Here is a 13,564-nt window from a genome sequence, read left to right on the forward strand (position 1 = left end):
ATGGCACAAATATTTTTTAATCAAGATGCTTTTACTTATGTATAAAATATAAGTCAACACTTATTTCGTTTCAACCTTTGTTTCAATTAAAAAAAAATTACAAATAATACATATTATTATTATCTCTCAACGTAACTTGCAGTAGCCTATTAGTGTAGCCTACTTTAGATTTTTAGATGATTTCTTAACAAACGTTAAATTACTTCACACATTTTCCCGAGTCTTTGTTTTAGACATTTTGATAATTGTTTAACCGTATGCCTTTAGATTTGGACATTCATAGGCAAATCTATTTGTTTCCTTTGTGTCACGCTTTTTTGGCGATTTTTACCTACCCCCTCCCCTCCGTCACACCCAGTAACAAAAAGCCAGACCCCCCATCCCCTAAAATGACGTCACACCTCAGTCTACAGCCCCCCCCCCCCTCAAAATTGCTGTTGAATTTTTCTTAAAACATCGATATTTTTCCAAAATCTTGTCAGAACTCTGTCAACAGAGTATTTTGATCAATTCCTATAACAATTTATTAAAACCGTTTTCTTAAACGCGAAATAACGGCTAAAACTCGTTTTCTAACATTGCTTTTTATAATGCAAAAAAGTGACGTCACACCATCTGAAGACCCCCCCCCCCCCCCTCATCACACACCGTCACAAAATTACGGACCCCCCTCCCCCTACAAGTGTGACGTCATTTATGGACGACCCCTCATATGATAGCTGATAGTTCAGCCGATCGTACGCTATTCTTAACGACAATGTCGTTGAGTTGCCACCTAAGGGTTTTATTCTTATTTGACACCATTGGAGAGTGGCTCAACGATTTGTCGTTGAGATGATCCGCATGTGGTGGATAGTTGTAAATCCGTTTTCAATTAACTGAACGACTGTAGCCCTAGTAGACTAGTAGTGTAGTGTACTGTATTGACAACATTGTTGGTATCGATATTTGAAATGCAATGTTTACTTCCGTATCATGACGTCATTCCTGTTTTTACTGTCAGTCACAAGAGGCTGCCTCATTCTGTTGCATTGATGATTAAAACTAGTCTAGGCTTACTAAATTTAGTTCCTTATTTATTAGATCTAAAAATACATAATTCTTACACAAGAAAATATTTTCTGTTACTACTGACATTTATTAAATTAAACATTTACCTGCTGTTGCAGTGTTTCCTGTTTTTAGTAATTTTAGTTAGGCAGTGTGATAGGCAGAAGGCCTGAGAAGGGCTACAAAATAAGTCTGTCAATCAAACTATAAAACTTTATTTTAATAGCAGCAGATCTAGATTTCGTGTGACATGTCAAATATGGAGAGTATCCTTTTATATTTAATATAAATATAGGCTACTAAAATACTTATACTACTAATTAATACCAACTTTTGCCTTATTTAAATTGAAGTGACTTCTCAGAAAAAGATTTTTCTCCCCAACCGTCTTCACTTAGTCGGCAAAAGATAGTTCTGCGCATACACAGTGACCTATGGCTAGGATTAGTCGCAGTTTCTCTCCATTGCGCTATCTGGACCCAGATAAGTTTGGTCTAGACTCTAGAGAGTTATGAGTTACACATTCACATAACCAGTGTTAAAATTATACTTTTTATCTTGATTTGATTTTTTTCTTGTGGATTAACTAGTATAAGTATTATTTTTGGAGTTGTAGCCAACATTCAGCAAATTTAAACAATTTTTATTTTGGATTAATAGGCCAATAAAATAAAATTATGTGTAAATAAGAAGAAAATAAAAATTAAGTAGGCCTACATTTTACTTTTACATACACACAACATTTGTCAAAAATGATATAGGATATTTCAAGCAGGATCTCTAACTATTATAAGGAATTACAATGAAAATATCATATCAACAGAAAAGATTTACATTCTTTTTTTCTACATCTTAAAAGTATTATTATGCAACTGAGGCCTTAATCATGCCTTAATGTTAACAAATTTAATGTCCAAAAAAAAAAAAGTCAGGATCTTATTACCATATTAATTTAATTACACTGTGATTTTAAAAAATATTTAATTGGGCCTTTGAGACTATTCTCAGTGGCCTCCGTTTATTATCTTTTTTGGCCTTTAACTTTTGTGTCAGTAAGAATTTTTAACTTAACTGTACATAGAAAATTTATTCAACTTGAAGTTTGCAGCCAAAGATCTGGAAAGGCAAGCAAAAAGATCAGAAAAAGCAGAAAAAGATGAAAAATTAAAGCTAAAAAAAGTAAGATCTCTCTAACTTACATGAATAGGTTTTTATTCAGCAAAAACTAGTTACAAAGATACCATTAAAGATTTATTTTTTAGGCTATACAAAAAGGAAATTTAGAAGGTGCAAAAATCCATGCAGAGAACTCCATACGCCAAAAAAACCAAGCCTTGAACTACAGAAGGATGAGTGCCCGTATTGATGCCGTAGCTGCTCGCGTGCAGACAGCTGTCACCACCAGACAGGTGACAAATTCCATGGCTGGTGTTGTCAAGTCTATGGAGTCTGCCATGAAATCTATGAACCTTGAAAAGGTCTGTGGTCATTTGTAAATCATTTCAAAGGTCTGTGTTTGTTTTTAGCCAGAAATCAAATGTTGAATGAATGTTTGTAGTATCCATATATCAAATGTTGAGTCTGAGGCGTAGCGAGGAGGGGGGGGGTGCAAAAAATAGCAAAATGTACAGAAGAAATATGCTTTTTTGCCAGTTCCATTAATGGTTAATTTAAGTTAAATAGTCTTCAAAGTGTACTATAAATCAACAATTATTACAAGAGGGAGGGGGTGACACCATGACGTAAACATGCTGCCTCTAGAGAAAGAAATGCTACATCGAACAGCAATATTAACAGACTATAGATAAACATTGTTACTGTTAGGTCTGCAGTGATTAAAGCTTATACGCATACATTTATGCAAATGCGGCATATATTTAAATTATAGGCCTATATAGGCCAACACACATATATATACATAATTTTTTTTTTTGGGGTGGGCGACACCACAAAGTGCCGCACTGGGTGACACCCAACCTAGCAAAGGCACTGTGTTGAGTGTTACGTTTGTATCCATATATGAAATGTTAAGTTGTACATTTGTATCTTATATCAAATGTTGAGTTATACATTTGTATCCATATATCAAATGTTGAATTGTACGTTTGTATCCATATATCAAATGTTGAGTTGTACGTTTGTATCCATATGTCATGTTGAGTGTTTGTATATCAAATGTTGAGTATATGTTTTTATCCATATATCATGTTGAGTCTTTATATCTGTAAATCAAATGTTGAGTATATGTTTTTATCCAAATATCATGTTGAGTGTATGTTTGTATTCAGATCTCCCAGCTAATGGATAGGTTTGAGCAGCAGTTTGAAAACTTGGATGTCCAGTCACAAGTGATGGAGAACACAATGATGAACTCATCCACCCTCACAACCCCACAGAACCAGGTGGATGCCTTAATGCAGGAAGTTGCTGATGAAGCTGGGTATTTAGACCATTACTTTTTGGTTTACCATAACAGCCTTGAATTAAATTTCTCTCTCGATTCTCCAAGGCTCAGATATTATTTTATTTGTGAGTAGAACATTACCCTCTGTACATCGCCCCAGCCCAAAATACTGCAATAGGACATTAACCTCCTGACAATTATCACTGCCCCCACCTGTGGCCAGAAAGCTGTATAATGAAAGGTAGCTATAGGTATTTTAAAGAGGTGGTAGTTATTACCTTCAGGGGTATTGACAGAGGAAAAATGACAAGTAAATAAAGAGATTGGGGGGGGGGGGTAGTTGATGCTGGCCTAATTTTTTTCAGACCCATTTTTTTGGGTTCAGTCCACTTTGTTGCTGAGATTATTTACCATGTAAACTTATGCAAATCACATAGCGGTCGCAACATTCTTTTTTGAGCTATTGTTACCAAAATGTTTGGTAGAATTGAATCAAGATTTACAGGCAATTTAAAAAATTCATAATGTAGATTTTTGGTCAATCCCTCAAACAGAACTAGGTTTCTTGACTTGCTAACTGCTAGTTATTCCATCTGTAATTTTGGATGCTATTGAAAGTTGTGTAACCAATTGTATGAAGAATGATTTGACAAGAGGTTTGTGTTGTTCCAGCTTGGAGCTGAACATGGATCTTCCATCAGCCCAAGGGTCAGCCATAGGAGCAACAGGATCTACACAAGCTTCAGCAGAACAGGTCAGCTTTCTTGTTGAGCTCTCAAGTTTCTCATCTAGATGCACATTTTATAAATGGTTTTTTATTTTATTACTGAAGGATTTGACATTTGTGCACATGACAGTTCAATTAATGCCCACCATTTAAACAAAGTGTATCCATTGTTTGTCAGGATGTTAATGCCCACCATTAACAAAGTGTATCCATTGTTTGTCAGGATGAACTATCCCAGCGCCTGGCCAAGCTGCGCCAAATGTGAACCCAGGTGACTCAATGTGTTGGATCCTTAGAGACTCACATCATTAAACATGATGGATGCTTTGGTTGGCCTCAAAACTTGATTGTGTCAGTAAAACAAAAACTGCCAATTAAAAACTGCACTGTACGTTAGAAGCCATGGTTTATGGATGGAATTTGTCTGTGCTTGTTCTTTTGTGCTAAGACTGTAACAGCAATGGCATGTGAGTCTACCATAGTCTCATCTCTTTTCACCTGTTTATATTTCCACCTCCACCATATGTTCTCATCAATCAAATATACTTTATTGCATACATTTTCTAGAGAAAAAAAAGGGTCAAAATATACAACAAACCTCAAACAGAATAGATAAGTGGTGCTGAACACTACAGCACGTGTGTCTGTTAAAATTATTTTGACTTCAGGATTTGGTCTTAGGCTTTCAATAGCTGTAAAATAGTGGTAGAAGACATCAACAACACTTTTAAGTCTTTTGTTTAGTTTCACGAATTGGAGAAATTACTTGCACTTAGGTGCTAACAATAAGCTTAGCGGCTGAATTTAAACACAATGGGTGCAGGACACCCACTACCTACTATGATTTATATTTTTAATTGTCCCTAATTAATTATCCAAAGAAAAAAATCAGTCACTTTAAAAGTATGAAAGTGTATGAGTGTGTTCATGTTGGCATATAGTGTAACAGAGGAGGATTTGATGTTCAGTCATAATGTTAAGTGTCAGATTGATATATTAAAGGTTCCAGTTAAATAGAATAAATACATTGTAGAAAACATTAAAATGAAGATAAATAAGAGTTTGAGAGGTGATTTCATCCATCTATGAGTTAGAACTGTAAATATTTTTTTCTATTCTGTAAAATAAAAAGTTAATCGTTTTATTTAAATATAAATTTTTGTTTATCTTTTTTTTTTGGGTGTGAAGCCTGATATCTTGCATTTTTGTACACCTAAAATGTTTCTCACAAAACAAGAGTTCCACTTATTCGAAAGAAAACACGTTATACAGCTACATTTTATTTCATTTTTTAAACATTCCACCACACTAAAAAAATGTATAAGTACTAGAATTCATCAACTAATTTTTTAAAGTGATTATATCCAGTGATCTATTACAAGCATCACCAGAAAGAAAAAAACATACCACTTTGTAAGTGTAACAAATGAGGTGAGGATATTACATACATCAATAGCTGAGCACAGACACAGATTAACAATAACTAAAAAAAAAATCCATTCTTAAATTGATCTGACAAAAAAACTGGACACATTTTAGGTTCAAGTGAATGAAGTTCAACATCCAACTATCTGGCCTCAATATTGCTGTCTAAAAAATGTCAACTGCTTTTTAAATGATTGCAAATCAATGAACAATTGACTTGATGATTGCACACCCTTCAGTGTGTAAATCTTGCCCCACTGAATCGTTCAGACAGTAACTATCACATATTGCTGTATAAATCCTCCATGTCACACCACTGATTGCTGTACAACTCCTTTGGTCACAAACATTTCCTGTTACCATTAAAAAAAGCAAATCATCAACAACATGAAGGTTTGAGGTCTAGAGAGCATCAGGTATGTCCTCATCAGCGTAGTAGAGGGAGCTCAGAGACTGGCTCTTCTCCTCATCCCTCAGTAGGGAGGAGCTTTCATTGGCACTCAGGGAGTCTGAGGAGTCGCATCGCGCCACATACACAGGACTGGCCACATACACCGTACTGGCTGCAGGGCTGGCCACATACACCGTACTGGCTGCAGGGCTAGACGGGTGGCTGTGTGGGCTGTCGTCTAGTCTGTAGGGGCTAGACGGGTGGCTGTGTGGGCTGTCGTCTAGTCTGTAGGGGCTAGACGGGTGGCTGTGTGGGCTGTCGTCTAGTCTGTAGGCGTAGTTGTTGTGAAAACTGGCATCATTGTAAACATGAGAGTCAGTGTAGTGTAAGGATCTGGCCTCACTGCTTGTGCTCATCTGAGATCTGGACGGAGGCGACGGGTAGGTGTAGGCTGGTGGGCTCAAACACTGAGACTGTAATGAGCCACAGCTCTCTGAGGCTGTGTAGTTTTGGGGGCCTCCACTTCTATTGTAGTTGCCAGCAGCCATGCCTGGATTGGCCTCAAACCTTGAGACCAGACTTTGGACCCCAGCCTGGTGCTTGGGAGCTTCTGTTGATCTCAGAGATGATGTCCCTTGACTAGTTATTTTGCAGGAAGGTGCTGTCCCTTGACTAGTTACTTTAGATGAAGGTGCTGTCCCTTGACAAACCACTCTAGAATCTCTAAGATTCAAAGAAGATGGTTTCAAAGGCAGAGCTGAATCCTTGTAAACATCTGGGGTAGGAAACTCATTAAGGTTGTTGCTCCTAGGTGACAAAGGTCGGCCATATTTGAAAATGTGAGTGCTGCCCTGTGCTGGCCTGAAAGTTTCCTCTGGAGAAGCTTGGGGCAAGCCACAGCTTCTGGTGGGACTGTGGTCGGGGGAAAGAGCACCATACATGGGCACATGGGTAGGGGAGGAGAGGATGGAGCTCTGGGAGCTGGTGGTGGAGCTGTAGGTTGGTTTGTTCCTGGAATCAGAGGAGGAGCTAAAGGAAGGTTTTCTCACTGGGGATTCATGGGAAGAGGAGCTAAATGAGGTGTTTCTTTGCACTGAGTCTTGAGGTGACGTGTAGCCCACTCTGTGACTGGGAGAGTTGCGGTAACTGAAGAAAAGTTTGTGGGTTGGCGAGTCTGTGGTGGATGAGGACGAGTAAGAGACTTTTCGCGTGGGGGAGGTTTGGGAGGAGCTGAAGGATGGTTTTCTGATGGGAGAATCATTAGGTGATGAGCTGAAAGATGTCAGGTGACTGGGTGAAGTTTGGGAAGAAGATCCGCTCAAGGAAGGATTCCTGATTGGAGAGCTGAGTGGGGAGCGTTGGCTTGGGGATGTGCTTCTGTCTACAGGCTGATACCACTTGTGTTGGCAGCTGGCTGGCTCTGTGGGGGACAACTGGGATGCTGCCATTTTTCTGCCCTCTTGTTTCTCTTTGGGCTTTTGGTCTCTGAAGAATGGGCTGACTTTGCCAGGCTTAAAAGGTGAAGCAGCTTCTCCTGGAGAAGTTTTGACCTGATCAGGTGAGGTCAGCCGCGCATCTCTGGTTGGTGACATGGCACCAAGCTTCATGGCCTGCTCACGCGACACCTTGATTGCTGTCCTTCTTGTGGGTGTGTCTGGCTTTTGTCTGGCACTTTCTGATTCTTTGTTTTCATGCCCTTTTCCAGTGCTAGGAGAAAACTCCGGAGTTTTCTCTCCAAAGGGAGAAATAACAGTCTCTAAAGAGGAGAATGACACGGAGCTGTCAGCATTTGACCTGTTGGCATGGCTACCATCTAGGGAAGATGGGCTGAGTGGAGCAGATGACTTGATGTGTGAGCCTGGAAATTTATGCCAGTCGGAGCTGTGAGTGCCAGCTGATTCTGCGTGTTTTTTTTCGGATGCCGCCAGCCTCTGTCCAACATTCTTCTCGGTGATCTCATCTTTGTTGTCTGTCTGATTGTCCAGGTGATCAGAATTCTCTTTCTGTCCCTTCTTGCGGTGGTAGCTGGGGCGGGGGCTGACAGATGGACTGACAGAGGGTGAGCGTGAGTGGACAATGCGTCCACCTTGTCTGTGGATCCTGCCAGCACGCATGGATGCACTGGTCTTCTCCCGCTGTTGAGGAGGTGATTCAGATGGTTCATCATGGGACTTTGAGCGTTGCAAGAAGCGATTACGAGCAGACTGCAAGTCAACAGAGGGGGAAGACAGCAGGGAGAAAAAGCAAAACAAAAAGTCAAATATGCAAGCAAAACAATTCAAGCAAAGGAAAAAAATGAAATGCTTAAAATGCAAGTTAGTTTCCATTTCCAGAAAAGAAAAAGAATGAAAAAAAGTTGAGGCCAAGTTGACATGTAATTTTCTTGCCTTCAACAGTTTTTTCTTTCAGAAGAGACAGACCGAGAATCTATCTAGTCTTTATTAAAATACAGTGTCTGTGTTGACACTAGAAGGGGTGTAGTAAGACTACACCATGACTGTTGTGTGTGTGGGTGTGTGTCAAACTTGACTGTTGTTGTGTGCATACTTCCACCAGTTTACTATGTGCCAAACACAAGGTACAACCTGAGCAGGGAACATCAATGTAACAACTCCACCAAGTATCACAGTAATGCAACAAGGAAGCAAAAACAGAAGCAATCATTTCATGTGAATACACTGACAACACAAACAAGTGCTTCATTCAGATTTATTCAAACAATTTTTACACGCAACAGTAAACTACACATGCAAGGCTAAAGGCAGCAACCAACCCAATTCATCATAACTTTATTTCCACACTACTCTACCAGCACAAGCTAACACTTTGTTACTAGAAGTAGGTGGGTGAATGCTAATACCATGAGGCCGTTAGTGGGTTAACATCACATGGCAGCTAGTGGGTTAACATCACATGGCAGCTAGTGGGTTAACATCACATGGCAGCTAGTGGGTTAACATCACATGGCAGGTAGTGGGTTAACATCACATGGCAGGTAGTGGGTTAACATCACATGGCAGCTAGTGGGTTAACATCACATGGCCGCTAGTGGGTTAACATCACAGGCAGCTAGTGGGTTAACATCACAGGCAGCTAGTGGGTTAACACCACATGGCAGGTAGTGGGTTAACATCACATGGCAGGTAGTGGGTTAACATCACATGGCAGCTAGTGGGTTAACATCACATGGCAGCTAGTGGGTTAACATCACATGGCCGCTAGTGGGTTAACATCACAGGCAGCTAGTGGGTTAACATCACAGGCAGCTAGTGGGTTAACACCACATGGCAGCTAGTGGGTTAACACCACATGGCAGGTAGTGGGTTAACATCACATGGCAGCTAGTGGGTTAACATCACATGGCAGCTAGTGGGTTAACATCACATGGCAGCTAGTGGGTTAACACCACATGGCAGGTAGTGGGTTAACATCACAGGCCGCTAGTGGGTTAACATCAAAAGCCACTAGTGGGTTAACATCAAAAGCCACTAGTGGGTTAACATCACATGGCAGGTAGTGGGTTAACATCACATGGCCGCTATGAAAGACTTCTATTTGGTAATATTCATAGAAAAATATACATTTTAAAAATAAAATGACATTAAAAAAAAATATAAGTATTATAAGCAAGGCTTTGGATTGTGTCTAGCAAGTATTTTAAAAAAACTTTGCATTCACATCTATGATGTCATCCTAAACTTTTGATCCCACCAATGGAATATTCTTAGCTGTTAGTCAATGACGCCAGTTCCTCAACAGTCAGTTTAAGCTGGTGTTGTAAAAACTTTGTGGGCGGCTGCGCATGCAACTATTCCATTTCTTTCACTCTGGCTCTCATACCCATTTATTATTACCTTGCTACTATAGAAAATGAATTTTAAAGCTAAAATTTTAAAACTGTTTCCAATGTAGGTCACTGTCGGGGTCTACGACAAATTCCTGAGAGACACCCATTTCCTGAATGGACACTTGCCCGAATGGGACAAGTGGCTTTCGGGCATTTGTCCCATTCGGGCAAGTGTCTTTCGGCAAAATGTCCTGCTCCCGTCACCTAAGGGTGTTTCCCTAAAGGAACTCCCTTAAGTTCTGTAGATTTTGTTTAAAAAAGCATTTTATTTTAATTTCAATTCTCATGATTTGACATTAAATGGTGTGACTGTTAAAAAACTAATGAATTTAAATTAAATGGTGTAATTAACCCCTTTACCGTGGAATAAAAAAAATTTTTTTTTTGGAAACTATTTTTTTTTCTTTTCATTATTTGATTTGTTATGTTGTCCTGACAAAATAAAACATCATTTTAAGTGAAAATGAGTTGCCATTTAGAATTTATGAGGTAAATATAAAGAAGGTAATTCAAAAGCACAGTACCAACATCACGTGATGACCTATTTTTATCATACGCTGTTGAATTGGCTGTTAGATTAGCCTCCCTCTACATTGTTATTGATTTCCAATGCTATTTTCGTATCAAAACGAGTTAACTCGCGACGCACGGCACACAGATGACTTTTTTTTATCTGAAGACGAGTTAACTCGTGATGTACGGTTAAGCCCAAGATTTTATATGACGAGTTAACTCGTGACACACGGTAAAGGGGTTAATAAAAAATTCTCAAAATTTAAATTAAATGGTTTGATTATTAGAAAATTCTCATAAATTGACATGAATTGATGTGACTATTAAATGGTACATTCCAACAAAAAACAACAGATGAAGCAACCCATGCCTGATATGGCAGCATGCAGTCAAGCTACAGGTAAACAACTCAGGTGGAACCTACCAGGGGTGTAACAAGCCTGGGGTGTAACCAGCCAGGGGAGTAAACTAACTGGGGTATAACCAGCTATGGGTGTAAACAACCTGGGGTGTAACCAGCCAGGGGAGTAAACTACCAGGGGTGTAACCAGCCAGGGGAGTAAACTACCTTGGGTGTAACCAGCCAGGGGAGTAAACTACCTGAATGTAACCAACCTGGGGTATAATCTATGTAAATATAATTTACATTGAAAAAGTTACATTTCTGATGTAAACAAAATACTAGATTATAGTTTCAATGCTGTTTTTTTGTCCTTAAATCTTTGCATCTATTCTTGTAACATGAACACACAAACTACATAATGTATCATCATAGGCTGGGGGAGAGGTACGGACTCCACACACAGTGCTGGTCTCATGGAGATTTACAGTTTAGTTATGCTAGGTGAGGGTGGGAGGGGCTGGTGGTTTTGTACTAGGTGAGGGTGGGAGGTGATTTAGCTACTTCAAAACACAACTAAGATACAGAGTGCTGTTCTTACTGACAACTTAAGCTACACCTCAGTGATGAACAGATATATGACCAACCTACTGCCTACTATAGACCAAACTTACTGCCTGCTATAGACCAAACTTACTGCCTGCTATAGACCAAACTTACTGCCTGCTATAGACCAAACCTACTGCCTGCTACTTTTAACAAAGCTTACTTGTTCACACCCTGTAATGTTTAGGTTTAGGGAATACCTTAACTTGCACAGACTCTGGATCGGGGTATACCTTTATTTCAACAGACTCTGGGATGGTTTCCACAGATCTTGCCATCCCAGGAATGCCCTGACGCAGCTGGAAGTTGTTGCCATGGGAACCAGAGATACCATGAGACAGGGGATCATCAACGCCACCATCAGCATCATTAACATCATGGGGGCGGCGGCGATGTGACATGAATCTTGGCCGCACACAAGTTTTGGTTTTTGTTCTTTTGATTTTAAACGTCTTCCTGCTTTTGGCATCTTGGCGCTGGAGACGGTGACCTCTTGGATCTTCTCCTAGAGTGGTAGCAGCCTCGCAGGCCATGGCAGCTGAAACAAAAGTTGGGCAAGCTATTAGCAGCCTCGCAGGCCATGGCAGCTGAAACAAAAGTTGGGCAAGCTATTAGCAGCCTCGCAGGCCATGGCAGCTGAAACAAAAGTTGGGCAAGCTATTAGCAGCCTCGCAGGCCATGGCAGCTGAAACAAAAGTTGGGCAAGCTATTAGCAGCCTCACAGGTCATGGCAGCTGAAACAAAAGTTGGGCAAGCTATTAGCAGCCTCACAGGCCATGGCAGCTGAAACAAAAGTTGGACAAGCTATTAGCAGCCTCGCAGGCCATGGCAGCTGAAATAAAAGTTGGACAAGCTATTAGCAGCCTCGCAGGCCATGGCAGCTGAAATAAAAGTTGGGCAAGCTATTAGCAGCCTCGCAGGCCATGGCAGCTGAAATAAAAGTTGGACAAGCTATTAGCAGCCTCGCAGGCCATGGCAGCTGAAACAAAAGTTGGACAAGCTATTAGCAGCCTCGCAGGCCATGGCAGCTGAAATAAAAGTTGGGCAAGCTATTAGCAGCCTCGCAGGCCATGGCAGCTGAAATAAAAGTTGGACAAGCTATTAGCAGCCGCACAAGTGACACAAAGTTATTGACATGACAAGTTGGTCACCTCTTCCATTGGCTTCCAAATCTTCATTCTCATAGACCACTTGAGCTACTGGACCATCAACTTCCTGGCTGTTTTGTTTGGATAAACTCCCCCTGAATCTGATGGTGCCTTGGCGCTGTAGTAGTGGTGAATTGGGTGTAACAATGTCTAGGGATAGAATAAATCAGCCTGTCTTTAACACAATAAATTTTACCCCCAGTAGATAGATAGAACTTACAGATACAGGATGAGGAACCCAACCTGAACTAGCCAAATCACCACACCATGGACTAGCCACATCACCACACCATGGGCTAGCCACATCACCACACCATGGGCTAGCCACATCACCACCCCTTGGACTAGCCACATCACCACCCCTTGGACTAGCCACATCACCACACCTTGGACTAGCCACATCACCACCCCATGGACTAGCCACATCACCACACCATGGGCTAGCCACATCACCACACCATGGGCTAGCCACATCACCACACCATGGACTAGCCACATCACCACACCATGGACTAGCCACATCACCACACCATGGACTAGCCACATCACCACACCATGGACTAGCCACATCACCACCCCTTGGACTAGCCACATCACCACACCATGGACTAGCCACATCACCACACCATGGACTAGCCACATCACCACACCATGGACTAGCCACATCACCACACCATGGGCTAGCCACATCACCACACCATGGACTAGCCACATCACCACCCCATGGACTAGCCACATCACCACCCCATGGACTAGCCACATCACCACACCATGGACTAGCCACATCACCACACCATGGACTAGCCACATCACCACACCATGGACTAGCCACATCACCACACCATGGGCTAGCCACATCACCACACCATGGGCTAGCCACATCACCACACCATGGACTAGCCACATCACCACACCATGGACTAGCCACATCACCACACCATGGGCTAGCCACATCACCACACCATGGGCTAGCCACATCACCACACCATGGGCTAGCCACATCACCACACCATGGGCTAGCCACATCACCACACCATGGACTAGCCACATCACCACACCATGGGCTAGCCACATCACCACATCATGGACTAGCCACATCACCACCCCTTGGAC

At 41.3% G+C, this 13,564-nt stretch overlaps 2 protein-coding genes across 7 annotated transcripts in view; one reads left to right on the top strand and one right to left on the bottom strand.

Annotated features, from left to right (window-relative positions):
- Nucleotides 1-968: 968 nt before the first annotated feature.
- On the top strand, nt 969-5,020 carry LOC131939563 (charged multivesicular body protein 1b). The gene is made up of 6 exons (XM_059297956.1): nt 969-1,316; nt 2,132-2,229; nt 2,313-2,528; nt 3,339-3,490; nt 4,127-4,208; nt 4,405-5,020. The coding sequence occupies exons 1-6, from the start codon at nt 1,301-1,303 to the stop codon at nt 4,444-4,446; spliced, it is 606 nt and encodes a 201-aa protein (XP_059153939.1). The 5' UTR covers nt 969-1,300; the 3' UTR covers nt 4,447-5,020.
- An 11-nt stretch (nt 5,021-5,031) lies between these two features.
- LOC131939562 (protein unc-80 homolog) overlaps nt 5,032-13,564 on the bottom strand; it is a 140,841-nt gene continuing 132,308 nt past the window's right edge. For all 6 annotated transcript variants that reach the window (XM_059297950.1, XM_059297953.1, XM_059297951.1 and 3 more), the window contains 3 exons: nt 12,455-12,601; nt 11,537-11,841; nt 5,032-8,201 (listed from right to left, as the gene is read on the bottom strand). In XM_059297950.1, the coding sequence (XP_059153933.1) occupies nt 6,009-8,201; nt 11,537-11,841; nt 12,455-12,601 (2,645 nt within the window). In that variant the 3' untranslated portion in view covers nt 5,032-6,008. The remainder of the gene's footprint in view (nt 8,202-11,536; nt 11,842-12,454; nt 12,602-13,564) is intronic.

This window comes from Physella acuta, unplaced genomic scaffold (genome assembly GCF_028476545.2).
Source record: "Physella acuta isolate Inbredline_101_S28 unplaced genomic scaffold, ASM2847654v3 ptg000283l, whole genome shotgun sequence".
Lineage (NCBI taxonomy): Eukaryota > Metazoa > Mollusca > Gastropoda > Physidae > Physella > Physella acuta.

Excerpts from the sequence above, each read along its gene's own strand:
- LOC131939563 (XM_059297956.1), top strand. Across the intron at positions 2,230-2,312 it reads AAAAATTAAAGCTAAAAAAA|GCTATACAAAAAGGAAATTT; the intron begins GTAAGATCTCTC and ends TTTATTTTTTAG. Across the intron at positions 4,209-4,404 it reads CACAAGCTTCAGCAGAACAG|GATGAACTATCCCAGCGCCT; the intron begins GTCAGCTTTCTT and ends ATTGTTTGTCAG.